The sequence below is a fragment of the Hippocampus comes genome, unplaced genomic scaffold (genome assembly GCF_001891065.2).
Source record: "Hippocampus comes isolate QL1 unplaced genomic scaffold, H_comes_QL1_v1.1 scaffold85, whole genome shotgun sequence".
Classification (NCBI taxonomy): Eukaryota; Metazoa; Chordata; class Actinopteri; order Syngnathiformes; family Syngnathidae; genus Hippocampus; species Hippocampus comes.
The window spans coordinates 2890540-2909174 of NW_017805540.1; the positions used below are offsets into that span (position 1 = coordinate 2890540).

The window sequence follows — 18635 nt, forward strand, 5'->3', positions numbered from 1 at the left end:
CACAACTGTCAGGCAGAAGTGCCAAACACTCACTGCTATCTAAAATATCCACCAGGTGACGCTGACATCTTTTTCTGACCGCCTTCAAGGGCTCTTGAGTGCTTCATGATTGAAGCGTTCAAATTGATCAATATGAATAAAACAAAGTAGGAATGTTTGAGAAATTACTCAATTAAATGTAAGAATGTAAAATCAAGTTGATAACAACCCAATACCTCAGAAGACTCCCTGTTATTTATTTTTTTTGGCGTCCATACTAGTTTACAAACGATTCCCATATTTATGGCAGCCTTACTTCGATTTGGTGACCCCTGCTGGCCTAATAGTGCAAAGGTCCACCTCACTGTGCCTCAAAATGATGAAATATTCGTTTTTCTGTTCCATTTAAGTACATTGTGTGACGTTTTCCAAGGAGTTAACACGTTGTGTCCTTTGCGTTTTGTCACGCATGACATTTTAGGATGTATTTTAAAGTAGAGTTTTTCCAAAGATACAGACCCGTCGCTAACTATATTTGAACATTTTTCACACATCAACTTCAATGGAGACCGGTTCAACCGAATGCATTTGCAAGGTTTCGTAAACAAAGCACATTTATGACGTAAAAACGTGACGCAAACTCGGTGCAACTGTCATCGTTGCTTGACATTGCATTAGACTGAAGCAAAAGTAAGACTTTCGGGTTGTCTTTCTTCATTCACTAATTAAAAAAAAAACACTGTATCCAATCCATTTTGTTAAAAATCCTTTATACCTGAATGGGGGATGGAAGGGGGAGTCGTCATGCCGCCCCCGCCCCCGCCGAAAGAAAAAGCCCTTAGAGAAGTCAGTAATGGTCCCGAGCAATTCACACATATTTATTTCTGCATTTTAGAAGCTTCAAGCCGGGGAGTGAAATCCGGACAGGTTGTTATAGCTACGCAATCCGCGGGGGTTCCGATGTCTATTTAAAAGCCCCCTCGAACCCTCCCCTCTCTCCCCCTTGAAACTACATTATATATCACACGCACTGCAATTCTCAATGAGCTCCAAAAAGACATCTTCAAATTGCCTCCTTGAGCGAGGTGGGGAACGTATCATCACAGATCACCCTTTGGCAATTCCTCATGACTGGGTCCTAAAAAAAAAAAAAAAAAAAAAAAAAAAAAAGAGGCAAGCACGCTTTTTAACATTTTTTTTAGATGACTGTCAGCCTCTGCCGCAGCGTGAACGCCACGCGCGTGTTGATTGGCGCAAAACGATAAAGATCCCATCAGCGCCACTGTTTGATTGTTGTTGTTGTTGATCTTTTTTTTTTTTTGGGGTGTGGGGAGGGTGACACTTTGGTTCTGATCTGTGAGCGGGTCTAGCGGGCGCGCAGCATCAAGCATCACGTTGGAAAGGTTCGGACGAACTTTTTTTTTAAGGATGATATTCGTTGGATGTTTCCTCTTGTTGCTCTGCGGGCTCACGCGTGTCATGGCAAGTTATCCCATCTGGTGGTAAGTCATTTTGGATGCAAAAGTCACTGGGAATGAAAGGAGTGTGTGCGTAAAGTGTTTAAAATGGCGTATATTTGAACATGTTTTTTTTTCGTATTTATATGTTTGAGGAAGGGCCACGTGCTGTTGTATTTTTATGTTATTCTTTTTTTTTTTTTTGAAAGGGTGTAAAAAACTTTTTCATGATCTGGTCGTTCAATTCAGGTTGCTTGATTTTTACATCATCGCCTCACACGACGTTTAATAAATACGGTAAAGGACATTCATTTACAAGACATGAAAGGCAGGTTTTGGTTCTCTTTTTTTCGGAGGACGGCGGGAGGGGGTGGGGGGGGTCTCCAAAAAGTTCTCTTTTCTGATCGAGAATGCAGCAGGTGCATTAGTTTGCCGTGCGTGTGCGAGTGATGCGTGGTCATCCAACATTTGAGATGATTGGTCAATGTGGATGCCATTTTTATCTGAAATGACTTAATGATCACATTCCGTTAATTGCCTGTACACATACACATGCTGAGCACGTACCTGTAAAAGAGCCGTCTCAAATTAGATCGTGATGTTTTGAATGATATTGTAGTTTGTTGTGGTGTCAACTGCATTGCATCATACTAAGAGGTGTGTCCAATATTTTGTCCTTTACCACAAGTAGGGAAGCTGTGGTTTCCCCAAGCAGTTTGTTCGTAAACACACAGCAATTTCGACAAACTTTGTCAATAGGGAAGCAATGAGCCGTGAAAATGGTGGATCCTTGATTTATTTCACTTTTTCCCTTGAATCATTTGTTCATGTGTGCATGTGAAAAGTGCAACTACAGTACATTTAGAACTCCAACTTAATGCAGGAGCCATTTTTGTTTTGATACTCAATATGTATCGGTCATGCCCTCCTATTGCCCTGGGAGAGAAACAATCCTGGAGCCGTCCCTGCTCGGTCAGCGATCTTAAGACCGTGTATCATCATGAAATATCACTTTATATGACAACCTTTTAGAATTAAAATTAAATTTTTTTAACATAATATACTATTATTGTTGCTATGGGAAGATTCTGCCATGTACTCATTAAATGCTAACAGTAGTCAAAAATGTCCACACTGTCATTCGTCCACCCTGTCAGCAAGTATGCGTGTGTGTGTACAAGTTTGATGTTTATACAAGTTATATATATACACACACACACACACACACACACACACACACACACACACGATTCGCATCACTCAAAGGAGTTCTCCACAGCATCAATCCTGGACTGCTCTAATGTGATCTGTGGGACATGTAGTGCAATACTTTGAGCTGATTGGGTGATGCAGCAACTTGTGCGCGCCTACCAAACTTTTGTTTTGACCAATTACGACAACGGATGAAGATGTCATCACCGCCATTGTGCCTAGCTTTGACCAGCTGAGTCCTGTGCTCTCGATGATTGCTGCGGATGGCATCATGGGGTTGCGTGACAGTTGTCATTTTTGCAATGTAAATATGCATAAATGGGCATTATTAATTCACTAATTATTTAATTGAAGTGCACTACTTGCAGGCAAGGTTTGGGGAAGTCTCATGTCCTCATTCTGGTCCACTCGCTGTAGGTGACCCGCCCCCAATCGAGAGAAACGGTTGGCTGCGGTGTCAAGTGCAATTCTAATTTTTCCACGGAAAAGTTTTATAGCACTACATTATGGTTTATAATGTGCTGTATAACTTCCAATGAGATCCTTTAGTGCAGTTCTTTCCCAGTGTACTAATGTGCGTCATCCGCAGCAAGCGCAGACCTTATGGAACATCACAAACAAAGCATAATGTATTTATTCTATGATTCAATATTTGCGCATGTTTGGATATTGGGTGTATCTTCCTGTAACAGGTCCCCTGCTGCTGAGAGTGATGAGAAACACATGATTGTGCTCGCCTGGGAGGAAATTCTGATTTAACATTTGGGCCTTAGATGGAAAAAAAAATGCTGACCCACATCAGGACCATTGCACGATGATTCTGAAAAAAAAAAAGATTGAATGTGCTATCAACTGATACGGGCGATGTTTTTAAGGATCTCAGTGTGTGAGACAGTTTGTGGCAAACACACAATGGAAGGCTATTTTCCATTTTGTCATCATAGCAGAAGCAAATGCCAATGTCCCTCTTTTTAACTGATGGTTGGATTTTAGAGGTTGGATCAAGTTTGACGCAAAGAAAGGACGTCAAGCAAACAGAACAGTTTGCTACACGACTGCTAGCAAACAATCACTCATTGACGTAATGGTTTTTTCATTTTGTCAAAGGACTTATTTGTTTCGTGGCAACTGATCCCAAGGCAAAGAAAGTATTTGTAAAGCGCTCGGTTGGCGTTTTGCCGGGCGAAGTCGCTGCGTGTCTCTCCGGCCTCGGTGCACCGAAGACCCCGCCATCTCCTCAACCTGCCGTAGCCTGGCTGCCCCCTCCCAAAAAAAAAAAAACAACAAAAAAAAAAAAAGGCAGCCGCTCACCCCTTCCCCTTTGAGTCCACCCCACCTTTAGAAGATAAATACCTGGAGGTGAAAGCTCGCCGCACATTCCTTTTCCCAAACATATTCTCTTGATGTCAAAGTCGGCTCCAAGGCCTGGGGGCCCACGAGTAAAGTGGTAATTCTGAAGCGCCCTGCTTGGGCTTGCTGAAATATGCATTAAACTTGTACTGGATACGCTTATATGAGAGGCATGGGGGGGGGGGGGGACCCAGACAAAAAAAAAAAAAAAAAATTGTATGTGTATACACGTTTTGCTCAGTATTTATTTGCAACCACTCTTTACCTAAAGTGACTGCTAATTCCCCTGACCTTGTGAGCAGGATCATGAAACGTATCACCCACGAAAAGTGAAGGTACATCATGTCCCACCCCAACGTTTAGGTTGCTCCTGAATTGGAGCATAGCAACAGTGAGTGATGATTTTGTTGCGGACCGACCACATTTCAATTCAATTCCCAAATATGAATTTATGACTTTTGTTCTGTGAGCTTTGCTGAATGAGGTGCTTGAGATGTATTAATGTAAAGGCAAGCGCCACGGAAACATCAGCGACGCCACCATTTTTTTCCCCCGCCCCCCTATGAGGCAACAGAGGTGGAGGAGGTTCAGGATGTGACTGACAAGGAGCTCTTTAAAAATGCGAGCCTGCGGCGCTTGTTTTCACCTCCCCTGCAGTATCACAGTGATGAGCCTGTGATGAATTGGTCAACACGGGCTTCCTTTGCATTTGCACTCTTTTGTTGTGCGTGAGAGAGGGAGCGAAGCAAAAGTCTGCTCTTCTCTGGGATGCGGACTCGGAGGTTTCTGCCGGGAGTGTTATGCTGTTTTGAGGGGTGGGAGTGTACGGAGTGACAAGGGCCAAAGAGAGGTCAATTTGTGATAGCAGTGCTCTTATTTAGTGGCGGATGCTGCGCACCAGCGCAACTTCCTCCGGGGCCGTTTTCGACTTGCTCAACTTTTCTGTGATTTACTATGGCGGCGTATTCTGTAGAAATGAGGCGAGAAATTGTGTGACAGAACCAGTGTGACAAATAGCTCTGACGTCTGCTTGAAGGCACGTAAAACCGTAATTCATTTCTTGACACGCCGTGACGCCCAACAACACTGAAATGTAATCTTGAAATTCCAATTGCAACAAACAATTTATATGTCACTGCGATGATCTGAAGGCATAATGGAGTTATTCAAGGTCAGCTGGTTTGGAGCCGTCAAGCAGGGGGTCATTTGGCTTTCCACTGGGAGGTTTTTACAGGAAATAGCCTCAAGCCAGTGTCAGGACTTTTGCTAATCTTGTTGTGATTAGTCTCTGGACGAAAGGTCAACAGATAGCGAGCTAGCCGTGCGGCCAAATACTACACACCTGCTCGGGTTCCACTTTTGCGTGGATGCTACAGTAACTGGTGTCACTTGGGTGGATAATGAGATGAGTGGCACCCTGAATCGTCCGTTGACGAGGAGCGCAAACTTGCCAAAAAGTCACTTTGTGGCTAACCTGCAGGGCATTGGCCCAAAGATAATAGCGGGGGTGTTCCTTAAACAATTTATCTCTGTTGTGACTTGTGTCGAGAACTCTGACTATTGATTTTAGTGAGTTGAATAATCAGGTGAACAGTTCATGTATTTTTAGAAAATGGTAAATAGACAAGAGACCACTGGAAATTTTGAAATAGTGGATATCCAATATCTTGGATAACTGATAACTGAGATGATATAACAAAGACAATAACTATGTAGAAGCCAATAATGCTAGCTAGTGTTTTTGAAGACAATAACTCTGTCGAAGCCAATAATGCTAGCTAGCGTTTAAATCCCGTTGACGGTGGAAGGCGCCAGAACAGTTAGTTTTCAAAAGCTGATAGTAGTAGTACTATACATTTGAACAAACAGTAGCTAAAGTCCGTATTGTTCCACTCCAGGCCCAAGAATCCAAATTGAGAGGACACATTGAAGATGATAACTTGTTAGCGCGTTGTACTCTGTCAAAGCTAAATCATGATTCAAGGTTATGCTTGATTCCCGTAGACATCAGAAGACAGCTGAGAATCTTCGTTTCAAAAATCTGGTTATCAATTTGAAAACAACTTCCTGCTTCAGGTGAAAGTGTTCCATCCCAGACTTGTCGGTGGTAATGCGCATGACAAAGCGGTTGACAACAACAACGGCGGTTTCACCGTGATGGATTTGCCATCCCAAATATCGGCACCAAAATTTCATGTCTTCTTCCTTGACCCGCACCACACTCCTCTACAAAGTTTTGTTCGACCGGGTTTAGTTACTTTTCAGTTATGCTGGTAATGGACAAATACATCGCTAAAAAAAAAAAAAAAATTCTATCTCATGCTTTGCACTTGGCAGCGCTATTGAAGATAGCGAGATAGAGGGGAAAGGCGAGTAAAAGCAAGGATGTCGTGATTGAACCAAGTTTGCACTTGTTTCATCTTCAAAGGAAATCGGGAAAGGCGGAATTTCGGGGAATTGGGCCGCGTGTATGTTAGCCTTGGTACGCTCTCTGAAGTTTCACCGTAGCGTTTACGCTCTTATTAGCCTCAGATGGGGGAGGCTGTTAAGTGTGTGGACAGCTAATAACACGGTGTAGCTCTCCCGGTTGTGGAGATGCATCGTGGACTTTCATCATCGACAGAAGCGCTCTGTGGTGGCAGGCCTGCAATTTCCATGCTCACAAAGGCCAGGTGTATGTGAGGTGGGGGTTGGTGGGGCGGTTGTTAATGGGCTAGCATCTGATAGTCATATTAGCCATCAGGCATCCACAGACATGAAATGACTGCTCCAAACGTTCTGAAATAGTTTTTTTTAGGTCCTAAAACTCAAACACTGATGACCTTCTGTGTGTCTAGGTCACTAGCGGTGCGCCACCAGTACTCGTCGTTGGGCACACAACCCATCATCTGCAGCAGCATTCCAGGCCTGGTGCCCAAGCAGCTGGGCTTCTGCCGCATCCACTTGGAAATCATGCCCAGTGTGGCGGAAGGGGTGAAGATTGGCATCCAGGAGTGCCAACACCAGTTCAGAGGGCGGCGCTGGAACTGCACCACCGTCAATGATAATCTGGCCATTTTTGGACCGGTGTTGGATAAGGGTAATGAATTGCCTTTTTTTTTGTGTGTGTGTATTTCAATGAATCTGTTCCGAGCCCATCCTGCTAAATTAAGGGACGCCCTGTAGCGGTTCGACTAACGTACCGAGAATGATTTTCTCCCAACAGGCCATTTGACAAGTGTTACAGGTGATTTTCATTGCACATTCCTCAACCACCCTGAGGAGAATGACAGAGAAACCTGCTCTTCTCGCATGCATCAACCATTACGCTCACTCAAATCCTTTTTTAAATAGAACCAAGACAACACTCTACCTGAACTCATGCATACGATCAAACCCCGTTCAGTCTTGTTGGGAGTTTTCTTTCAGAGGGAATCCCCAGCGATTGTTCTGCTGTTGATTCTCTGAAGCGCCTTATACAACACTTCAACCCGAATGGTGGCGTGTTATCTAATATGTTGACTTTCGGTGATGATGAATTGCAACTTTCCGACAAAATGTCAAGTCATCCAAAAAAAAAAGCTCCAATCAAGACAAATCCAGCTAGTATTATTTTGCGTGGACAGCTATATTTATGAAGTTGGATTGGTATGTTTAAGGCTAAAGCAATGCTCCTTTGGGAAGAAACGTAAATGTAGTATTATTTTGCGTGAAGAGCTATATTTATGGAATTGGATTGGTATTTTGTATATGTTCAGGGCTAAAGCAATGCTCCTTTGGGAAGAAACGTAAATGATTAGCAAACGCCCATATTATTAAGCCGGATCAAACAGATGAAGGCATTGATGTTCCTGACGCGTCAGTTTCATAGGAACCCGACAACAAAATAACATCATCACTCAAGGTTTATGTTTTTTTCTGGAAAGAGGGCTCTCGCTTTTCAGTGATTGGTTTGGATTGATACCTTAACTGTTGTTGATCCAACAAGCAGAATGTTTTATTTTTGTGGCTCTGCTTTTTCCTCCCGCAATGAATTCATGGCAAAAAATAAACCTGGAGTGTCACATTAGCCACAATCGTTTGTTACGAGACAGCCTTGGCGCCAGAATCATTGAGAGACATGAATGACTTTTGCGCTAGTATCTGCTACGATGAAGGTTTTACACGTGCGGCAATCATATTTCTCTGCGCTTCGACTGAAACGTGTTTCCAAAGCTCAAACGAGGCAATCATTCGAAGGCTGCGAACTTAAAACCCGGCTACCAGAACTTCAACATGTCGAGGTGAGACAGAGCCACTGCTTTAATCTCTCAACCCGTAACACTTAATGAACTCTCGAGCCAGTATTAAAGAGGATGAGTTGGAGGTGAGAGGGACTCTCCATCCGAGCTCCTTTTGTGGAGCAAAATAACACCGCAATCCCCCCCACCCGAGCCCAAATTGCTGCGCTGCTGAGTGTTAAAGGGGAGGCAGCAACTGGGCTTCAGTAGATCATTTTGATTGGATTAAGGTCAGTGAAGCCCTTCATAATGGGAGAGGTCAAAGTGGCGGGATTAAGTGCCTTTGTCAGAGGGCAACCAGAGTGACTCGGGAGCTCGGCGGCCTTTGATAGGGCTTAGTAGGAGAGGGCTTCCATTTCACTGGATTTGATTGATGCTGGTGTTTGTCCGTGCTACGGGCCCATTGTCCTCACTGGTGTCTGTTTGTCTGCAATTCAGACTGTAGTGTGTCCATTTCCTCCTGCTTCTTTTGGGCCAAAGGGGAGCGAAATCCTTTTTTAAATAGAACCAAGACAACACTCTACCTGAACTCATGCATACGATCAAACCCCGTTCAGTCTTGTTGGGAGTTTTCTTTCAGAGGGAATCCCCAGCGATTGTTCTGCTGTTGATTCTCTGAAGCGCCTTATACAACACTTCAACCCGAATGGTGGCGTGTTATCTAATATGTTGACTTTCGGTGATGATGAATTGCAACTTTCCGACAAAATGTCAAGTCATCCAAAAAAAAAAGCTCCAATCAAGACAAATCCCGGTAGTATTATTTTGCGTGGACAGCTATATTTATGAAGTTGGATTGGTATGTTTAAGGCTAAAGCAATGCTCCTTTGGGAAGAAACGTAAATGATTAGCAAACGCCCATATTATTAAGCCGGATCAAACAGATGAAGGCATTGATGTTCCTGACGCGTCAGTTTCATAGGAACCCGACAACAAAATAACATCATCACTCAAGGTTTATGTTTTTTTCTGGAAAGAGGGCTCTCGCTTTTCAGTGATTGGTTTGGATTGATACCTTAACTGTTGTTGATCCAACAAGCAGAATGTTTTATTTTTGTGGCTCTGCTTTTTCCTCCCGCAATGAATTCATGGCAAAAAATAAACCTGGAGTGTCACATTAGCCACAATCGTTTGTTACGAGACAGCCTTGGCGCCAGAATCATTGAGAGACATGAATGACTTTTGCGCTAGTATCTGCTACGATGAAGGTTTTACACGTGCGGCAATCATATTTCTCTGCGCTTCGACTGAAACGTGTTTCCAAAGCTCAAACGAGGCAATCATTCGAAGGCTGCGAACTTAAAACCCGGCTACCAGAACTTCAACATGTCGAGGTGAGACAGAGCCACTGCTTTAATCTCTCAACCCGTAACACTTAATGAACTCTCGAGCCAGTATTAAAGAGGATGAGTTGGAGGTGAGAGGGACTCTCCATCCGAGCTCCTTTTGTGGAGCAAAATAACACCGCAATCCCCCCCACCCGAGCCCAAATTGCTGCGCTGCTGAGTGTTAAAGGGGAGGCAGCAACTGGGCTTCAGTAGATCATTTTGATTGGATTAAGGTCAGTGAAGCCCTTCATAATGGGAGAGGTCAAAGTGGCGGGATTAAGTGCCTTTGTCAGAGGGCAACCAGAGTGACTCGGGAGCTCGGCGGCCTTTGATAGGGCTTAGTAGGAGAGGGCTTCCATTTCACTGGATTTGATTGATGCTGGTGTTTGTCCGTGCTACGGGCCCATTGTCCTCACTGGTGTCTGTTTGTCTGCAATTCAGACTGTAGTGTGTCCATTTCCTCCTGCTTCTTTTGGGCCAAAGGGGAGCGGGGCGTCTTTATAGGTCTCACTTGCTACCCGTGACGGCCCTCGTAATCCTCACCTTCACGATACGGGGGGACAATTTGAGGCTGCTGATCAGGCACAACATTTCAACTGAGCGACCTCCTTTTCGCGGTCCAAAATGATCCGACGCGGGGATGACGGCGTACGTCATACGGTCAAACAGTTGCCATGTTGTTGACTGTCTCGCCTCGGTTTTCTCGCTCACTCCACACCCTGACACGCCAGCCCTGCCTGCGGGCCGCATCTGCGTCAGCACTCATTAATTTGCATTAAGTAAAGTGTCAAAACATGCAGTGCAGGAATCTGCCCGTGATGAAAGGTAACAGATAGACGTGCAGGTGTTCTCAGCGCAGCCAGCCGATGTCGGAGCTGTTTTCGGCATTCCTGGTATTCGCAGTACACCTCCCTGCCGTCGGCCTGCACTTTATGAATCAGTTGAAAGCATTACGCAGGCCTCTTGAAAACACAACGAGGCAACCGGGGTCATTTCCCAGCCATTACAGGTAGAGGTGCGCGCCGTCACTCCTACCTCAAACCATTACGAGCTTCATCGGAAACTCGATTGACGTCACGCGTACGTGACGCGGATGGCAAGCTTCTACGTCGGACTGAAATCTCGCATTGTGTTCTTAACCAAACTTGGATCAGGTGACCGCGCCTGTGAGCTTGAGGATGGGAAAGTGTCGGTATGTAGGATGAGCTGAGAGCTCTCTGCTTCTTCCCCCTGAAACGTACGTCTCGCCATGCTGGGGGAGGGAAGCCATCACGCCGGTATATCATTAACTCTGTGCAAGAAAGAAAGAAGGGGTGTGGCAAGTGGAGTTGATGGGGGGACCTTAGCCCCACTCCCCGCTGGGCTCAGCTCGGAGCACAATATCTTTGCAACCATGAGATTAAGCAGGAGAAAAAGTGCTTTTCCCCATTCACACGCCCTTTAGATTGTTTTATTAAACCATTTGAATAGGGATTTCCCCGTCTGCCGACAAGCAGGGTCCGGCCAATGCATAGTTCTCTGTTGCTATGACTTAACTTGGTCCCCACTAATCACTGGCCAGGGCAAATTTCATATAAAATATCTGGAGCCATTGTGGGCCTAACGCAGCGTGACAGTGGAGGCACAATAGGGGATTCAACCCCCCAGCAGGCTGCAGGGACCACTTGGCCTGCCGGCGTTTGGCAAAGTTTGCTGGGGATGCAAAGTGTCGTGAAACGCCATCAACCGGTCTTAAAACCAAGCAGTGGAACTAATGCGAGAGCAGGTGAAATAAATGTTATTGTCGGTGTAATTGGCCCCGAAGGTCAACCCCGCGTAGATCGTCCCAATCTATTTACGAGGCTTGAGAAGGCCACCTCGCGAGCGCAGTGCTTTTGCGCGTAAACTCAACTGCACGTTTGACAAAATGTTGGAAGGTCGACAAACTTTATTTTCCCGTAACTCGTAAAGTTTTGGAAGAAATCCACAGATCAGGCAGCACTTCCTCCTTTTTCTCAGGTTCCCATCTCCGTGTTCATATTGAGAGGCCAGGGCCCCTTTAATTGCTTCCCGACTCTGCTCCTTTGCTCATTTTGTCCCAAGATAATCCTCTTTTCCTCACCCCGTTCATCCCTACACTCGCTTATCCTTTTGCAGCATCATCGCACTGCCAAAGGAGTTCATCAGGGACCCTAGTTAAAGCCACACTTGTTATGGGTTATGTTCGTACCCCCTTAGTAGCACTTGATATTCACGGGTCAAACGTGGGTGACGTTTCAGTTTTGACTTGAGCTTATTTCAACATAAAATAGCAACACGGTGCTCTTAGTTTTGTAGAAATCTGTAATTTTAAAAAATTAGACACATTTTTCAAACCATTCTAAGACATTTTTAGCCATGTTCTGATTCAATTCCAAGTGAAGCTTTCAAAACATCAAACATATAAACTATAATAATGTCTTTGGGTGTGTGTATTTTTTTATTTTTAACAAAAATTAGCTTGCCCGGTTGTCATTGGACGGCGATGATACTTTGATGAATGTATTACATTTGCAGTTTTCAGACAACATTCACAGCAGGATCACACAGTTCCTTTTTTTTTTTTTTTAACCACCCTGACAGTTAATTTGACCAACCCTGATGACATCCGCTCTCTTTAAATCATCAGCCAGTACTTTTTGTCGGTTAAGATTCTGTTACATTTATGGCACCTACTTCAGCGAGCTGACATACAGTAGCTGTGCGCAGCGGCTGGCGCGGGATGACAGTGGGCCTTTTCTCTTGCGTCATTGTTGTCTAATGCCCTTTAGTCCTTAAACTGGTTGGAACCTGCTGTAAGGCAGGCGCTCCCTTCTGCCTTTCGCTTTGTACTCGTCCCTTTCTTTCTTCTCCTCCTTCACTCATGCTCTTTCTCAGAAACGCACGCACGAACCAATCTCTTCTTTTTTTTTTTTTGACGCAGTAGTCCAAGATTTTGATTCCACTTCTACGGCGAGCGCGATCACATTTGCTTTGATAAGTGGACACTCATTGCCTCCGTTTGTGAGGCCATTTCCTAACCTTTCAAAAGCTTAATTGAGTCTCTTAATGATAGACCTGTCAAGCCCGTGTCTTCCTCTCATGATGCCTGATTAGTCATCAGTTAACTATGTCAGCCCAGAGACAATAGCCCCTCGCTGGCCTTATTCAACAGACACGACGATTGATGTCTGGGATGAATGAAGCCCCACACTGGCACCTTTTGTGGATCCTACCTAAACACATGTGGTCGACACGAGTAATGACCTCTGCGACAGAATTTGGCCACCTGAATGTGTTACGAGTGGTCTCGTTTGCGTGGGGTGAAAGATGTTTGCCGTCGAGGTTACGCAAGACAGGATTAGCAGGTTGTGACCTACTTTCTCCACCACTCAGCTCTTACAGTATTGTGAAATGCCAGAGAAGGTGAAATGACAAGTTAGCATTTGTATAGTTGGACACTATAGTCCGTTAGTTATGCAGAAGAAAATGGAACTTGGATTGAAGCGTTCTGTTCTGCTTTCTCATGTCCCCCAAATGTTCTAAATAGATTTGCACGAACATTTTGTGGAGGTTGGGTTTAGATTAGTGTTGTGGTTGGGGCTGGGGGAGGGTTCGGGTGGGGGTTAAAATTATCGGTAGGGGCTCATGTTGGGTTCGGGTTGGGTTTTACTTTGGGTGAGAATTGTGGTAAGGTAGTGGGACGATTGGGGTTCACTTTTTTGTATCTGTAGGGGTTAGGAAATATTCAATTAGGCTCAAATTGGACATTTCGGTGCATTTGTGGCAGCATTCTGTTGGGTTTTTGCTTAGATGAGTGATGTGGTTGGAGTAGATGTTCAATGAGTTTGGATCGGGTTGGATTAGTGGGAAGGTTCACGGGAGGGCTAGCCCCTAATTATCTTCAGAGCAACCACCCTAATCCAGATATAATTTGGACTGTAACCCAGAAACGTCCCCTTAGCACTACTCAACCCTAACCCTTGAGGAACGTAAACTGTTATTTGACGTACATGGTTATATTGTCTTCCGTTCCCACTTCCTGTTGTCCCAGTACTTTTGAGCAAGCGTGCGTGCGTCTCTCTCCTTCCAGCCACTCGAGAGTCAGCGTTCGTCCACGCCATCGCCTCGGCCGGAGTGGCCTTTGCGGTCACCCGGGCCTGCGCCGATGGCTCCGCCACCATCTGCGGCTGCGACACGCGTCACAAGGGCCCCCCCGGCGACGGCTGGAAGTGGGGCGGTTGCAGCGAAAACGTGGACTTTGGCGGCATGGTGTCCCGAGAGTTTGCCGATGCGAGGGAGAGCCGCAGAACCGATGCCCGCTCGGCCATGAATCTCCATAACAACGAGGCCGGCCGGACGGTGAGTCCTTGTCGTGCACGTTACACTGGGGAAGCTGTTTCTCTTTTTTTTTTTCAAGAACAGCTATTCCCAGTCTCTTGCGGCTTTTTTCTATGTTTAGTAATTACACATTATAAAACCACCGCTCCCACTATCTTAGAATTTAGCTTGTAAATGTGCGGCAGTGCTTCCGACAGTGTTTAAAACAGCAGAAAAAATCTTATTTTATCCACAGTCTCTCTACGACAACATTTTCCTAAAGTGCAAGTGCCACGGGCTGTCGGGCAGCTGCGAGGTCAAGACCTGCTGGTGGTCTCAGCCGGACTTCAGGGTCATCGGCGACTACATGAAAGACAAATACGACAGTGCCTCAGAGATGGTGGTGGAGAAGCACAAGGAGTCGCGCGGCTGGGTGGAGACCCTCAGACCCAGGTACAACTACTTCAAGCCTCCCACTGAGCGCGACCTGGTCTACTACGAGAGCTCGCCCAATTTCTGCGACCCCAACGCCGAGACGGGCTCGTTCGGCACCCGCGACCGCGTCTGTAATCTGACATCGCACGGCATCGACGGCTGCGACCTGCTGTGCTGCGGCCGCGGCCACAACACCCGGACTGAGAAGCGCAAAGAGAAGTGCCACTGCATTTTCCATTGGTGCTGCTACGTCAGCTGCCAGGAGTGCGTCAGGGTCTACGATGTGCACACCTGCAAATAGCACCCGCCTCTCCATCTTGAAGCTTCAGACTTTGGACTGAGCCCGTCCGTCTTTGGGGTCCAGCGGACGGAAACTTGCATTCCCTTCACGGAGGCCCAAAAAGTCCGCCTCCATCTTCTGGGAGGCTTCACAAGGAGGACGTTTTAAGGTGTCGTGGACCACCGGTTCCTAATTTTGAGTCAGAAAGGACTGTTTGGTTAAATGTCAAACACCATATTGGTGTTTTTAGTTTGTTTTTTGTTTTCAAATGTTTTTGTCTTCCGTGTAGTTTAGTTGAGAATAGTACGACTTGTGGCGGCACGGAGGAATAGTGGTTACCGTTAGGGCCCGAAACGATTAATCGGCCGGCCGATTTAATCGGACGAGAGTAGCTCTTTCAAAATCTAAAAAAAAAAATTAAAAAAGCATTAACACATTACAACATAAAACAAAAAAATGCCATTCAAACATTCACCCCCGTCAAAAGTGAGCAAAAATGTTTGGCAATTTTTCATGTAATTCATCCTGTATGTATTATCGTAAGCTTTAAGGGACCCCAAAAAATAAGTTATTTAATTAAATTAATTTTTTTAATTAATCGGCCGATTAATTGGTTACTTGACTTTCATTCTGGCAAATATTGGAATCTGCATCAGCCTCAAAAAAGCCATATCTGTCGGAACCTCGTTAGCGCATCGCTTTCACGGCTCTGAGGTTTGTGGTTCAAATCCGGGTCTTCCTGTGTGGAGTTTGTGTGTTGTCCCTTTGCTTGTGTGTGTTTTCTCATCCAACGTCCAGCTTCCTCCCTCATTCCCCAAATATGCATTTTGGGGTCATTGAAGACGCGAAATTGTCCGTTGGTGTGAACATGAGTGTCAGGGGTTGCGTATCAACTGTATCTGGCCCCTGGGCTCACCCCAGAATGGAGTGAATGAGTGTGTCTTGTATAAAATGAACATGGAGGATGCAAAACAGGGTACACAAATACTGATTTGGAACATGTTAGCGCAATTTTAAAATGTGAGAGATCCCCCGCCGTGAGGAGAAACGTGCGTTCGACCTGCTATTATAGCGCGTGGTCAACTGTGGTCAAGGCACGTATGAGGGAAATGTCACGACTCACCACCAAACAAAAATGTTGTATTTTCTGCCATCTAGAGGAAGAGCATTCAAATGTTCAGCCTGTCACTGTACGTCACTGGTATAGATAGACGATACGAGTTTGCATGTTCTCCCCGAGCCATGTGTGGCTTTTCTCCGGGTACTCCGGTTTCCTCCCACATTCCAAAAACATACATGGCAGGTTAATGGAACAGTCTAAATTGTCCCTAAGCGTGATTGTCATTGTGAATGGTTGTTTGTCTATGTGTGCCCTGCGATTGGCTGGCAACCAGTTCAGGGTGTCCCCCGCCTACTGCCCGAAGACGGCTGGGATAGGCTCCAGCACATCCCGCGACCCTTGTGAGGATGGATGGAGAGTGTTTGTCAAGTGCAAGATAAAAAGAAGGCCACAGTCAGTATTTGTGTAATAAAGTAAAGTAAACGATAAATCCCAAATGACTGTTCAGCCTTCCTTCTTCTGATTGGCCGTTCAGTAATACCAAAAGAAATGCATTTCAAATAATCTCCGAAAGCTGATGTATGAAATCAGTCGCCAAAGACAAAAACGAAGGATATTTTTGCTGCAGTTGTAGTTTTATAAATGTAAAATATAGTTTGTTATTGTTTTTGTTTTTTTCTTTCACAATAAAAAAAAAAGCATTCTTGTTTTTGATTTTATTTCATTAAGGAAAATGTTTTATCCATTTTAGTTTTGATTATTTCTTTAGTTTGTGTTCATTTTGATTGTCTTGCTTGGCACTGTTACAGCCATGCCCAAAAAGTCAAGAAAACTGAAAAATCAATTCTCTGGATTATCGGAAACGAGAGTATTACGTTTGTCAGCCTTTGCACATCTTCAGCAATTACCTTCGAACATGTTCGATGTTTTTCGAAACAAATGTCAGAATTTCCCTTTTGAGGGACTTGATATACACTTTCCCTTGTTATTTTTAAGATGCCAATTAAGGGTCAACCTTCAACTGATTCCATCCAGTGGCTGATTCCTGGTCAAACCCAAAAGATTCACATGTGAAGTTTGAAAATTGCAACACACCCCAAACCGCAGAAGAATCGCACGGGATAATCTTTGAGAAAGGTCCGATAATCTGGTTTTTGGCAATTTCACAAAAATCCAAAGTAGTGGGGGAAAAAAAATGCACCAAATTGGCCCGATGATCAGTTGGCGTGTGCCCCGCTTTTAAGGTGGCGCTGGTCCGTGTGAATGTCATATAAGAAAATCTGGCGCCGATAAATTCACATCATTAATCCATCAGCATTACAGGAGCATTCCTCAAAAAAGTCCAGCACTTGTGTCCATAACGTCCCATATGTCCGCCTCTCTTTTTATCAGTATTAGGAATGTCTCATATGAATGAGAGGTGCTTTGTGATGAGGGGGCATTTATTTATCAAAACTATTTCCGCCGTTCCCGTCTGTTACGCTGAGGCAAAATTGACAAGAAAAATTTTTTTAAAAGACATGGAAAAAATCTGAATGTTATGAGAAGTCTCAATATTATAAGAAGTAAAACAAATTTGAACTTGAAATTTGAATACTATTTTCCATCAAATATCGTAAAAGACAAATATCAAATATCTTGTGTTACGCTTTGGTACAATTTTTTTTCAGAATATTGTTTCGATGATGAATACAATTTTAATTTTTTTTTTTTTGCAATATTGAAATCTTAGCATTCTTTTCTCAAAATACATTTTGAAAATCATGAAATCGTTCTCTTACAAAGTAATAGTGACGACCAAGAGGAAATTATTTTCTCACAATATGACGATTTTATTCAGGTGACACTGCAACATTAGACTTTGAAGTGTGCAACTTTCTTTCTTTTTCATTAGTCATTTAATCAATCAGTTAATTATCATTTTGGTTAAATCATGTTGCATTCGACTTTATTTTTCGTGATTTGTCCCAAAAAAAAACCCACAGCCACTTTTCTTAACATGGTGATTTTATTCTTGTAAAAATGCCAACAATTTTCTCGGGAAATAACCACTGTCTTGTAATTTTTTTTTCTCAGAATACTGCAACCTTATTCTCATATAATTCTGAGGTTTTTCGAATGGAATTAGCTTTTTTTTTGTTGACTTGATTGTTTACATTTGGAATGTTATGATCTGACTTTTTCCTCATCAAATTTGGACCATTTTTTCCTTTTTTGTAATGTCACGTTGCAATGTCATTCATGTAAAATTCTGATGATTTCACCTCATAAAAAGACGACATTATTTGCATAATTTTGTACTTTGTAGTACCCCCCCCTTACAGTGTGGCCATTAATGATGTTTAGACACATTCACACTTATTATTAGTGTTACTATGTTTTTTTTGTAAAGATTCTCTTGAAGCAACACAAAATAACGTGTTGAAAAAAATGACCAAACCTTGTGCGCATTCTCCATTCTCGTCTAAATTGAAAAAAAGCAGCGTCGCTGAAGCTCGCAAACGTTCTTCTCTTCCCATGCTGCCTAGTCGGCATTTATTATTGATGGGTGGTTATTGTCTCTTTTGAGGTTCTGACATTCAATTTGTCTACATGTTTTTTGTTGTTGTTGTTGTATTTTGTTTGGATTCTTTCTGTGAAAGAATTGCGTTTGATAGTTTGGAAAAGGTGAAGTTTGGACTCATTCCCGAATCGAGTGGTTGTCTGCATTTTAAGTAAAGTAGTTCTTGTTTTAGTTGCTTTATAGTCTGATTAGTGCAAACGTGATTTGACTTGTTGCTCTATTTTTAATTTATGATGACTCACAGCCACTCTCTTGTTTTTTGTTTTGTTTTGTTTTTCTCCTCAGTAAAACCTGCTGAAAGCTGAATTCAGGGGTCATTTTATTAGGTACATGTGCACAGTTGAATCAAGGCTTTCTAATATATATATATATATATATATATATATATATATATA

General features: G+C 43.8%; 1 protein-coding gene across 1 annotated transcript; it reads left to right on the forward strand.

Moving 5' to 3' along the window:
• Positions 1 to 803: 803 nt before the first annotated feature.
• On the forward strand, positions 804 to 15594 carry wnt3a (wingless-type MMTV integration site family, member 3A). Its single transcript, XM_019878879.1, has 4 exons — positions 804 to 1481; positions 6836 to 7077; positions 13676 to 13944; positions 14159 to 15594. Exons 1-4 carry the CDS (start codon positions 1408 to 1410, stop codon positions 14636 to 14638), a joined length of 1065 nt encoding a protein of 354 aa, XP_019734438.1. The 5' UTR covers positions 804 to 1407; the 3' UTR covers positions 14639 to 15594.
• Positions 15595 to 18635: the final 3041 nt, after the last annotated feature.

Coding starts and splice junctions, on each gene's coding strand:
- wnt3a (XM_019878879.1), top strand. CDS start 1,408: ATGATATTCGTTGGATGTTTCCTCTTGTTGCTCTGCGGGCTCACGCGT. Junction 1,482..6,835: donor GCAAGTTATCCCATCTGGTG/GTAAGTCATTTT, acceptor CTGTGTGTCTAG/GTCACTAGCGGTGCGCCACC. Junction 13,945..14,158: donor ACAACGAGGCCGGCCGGACG/GTGAGTCCTTGT, acceptor TTTTATCCACAG/TCTCTCTACGACAACATTTT.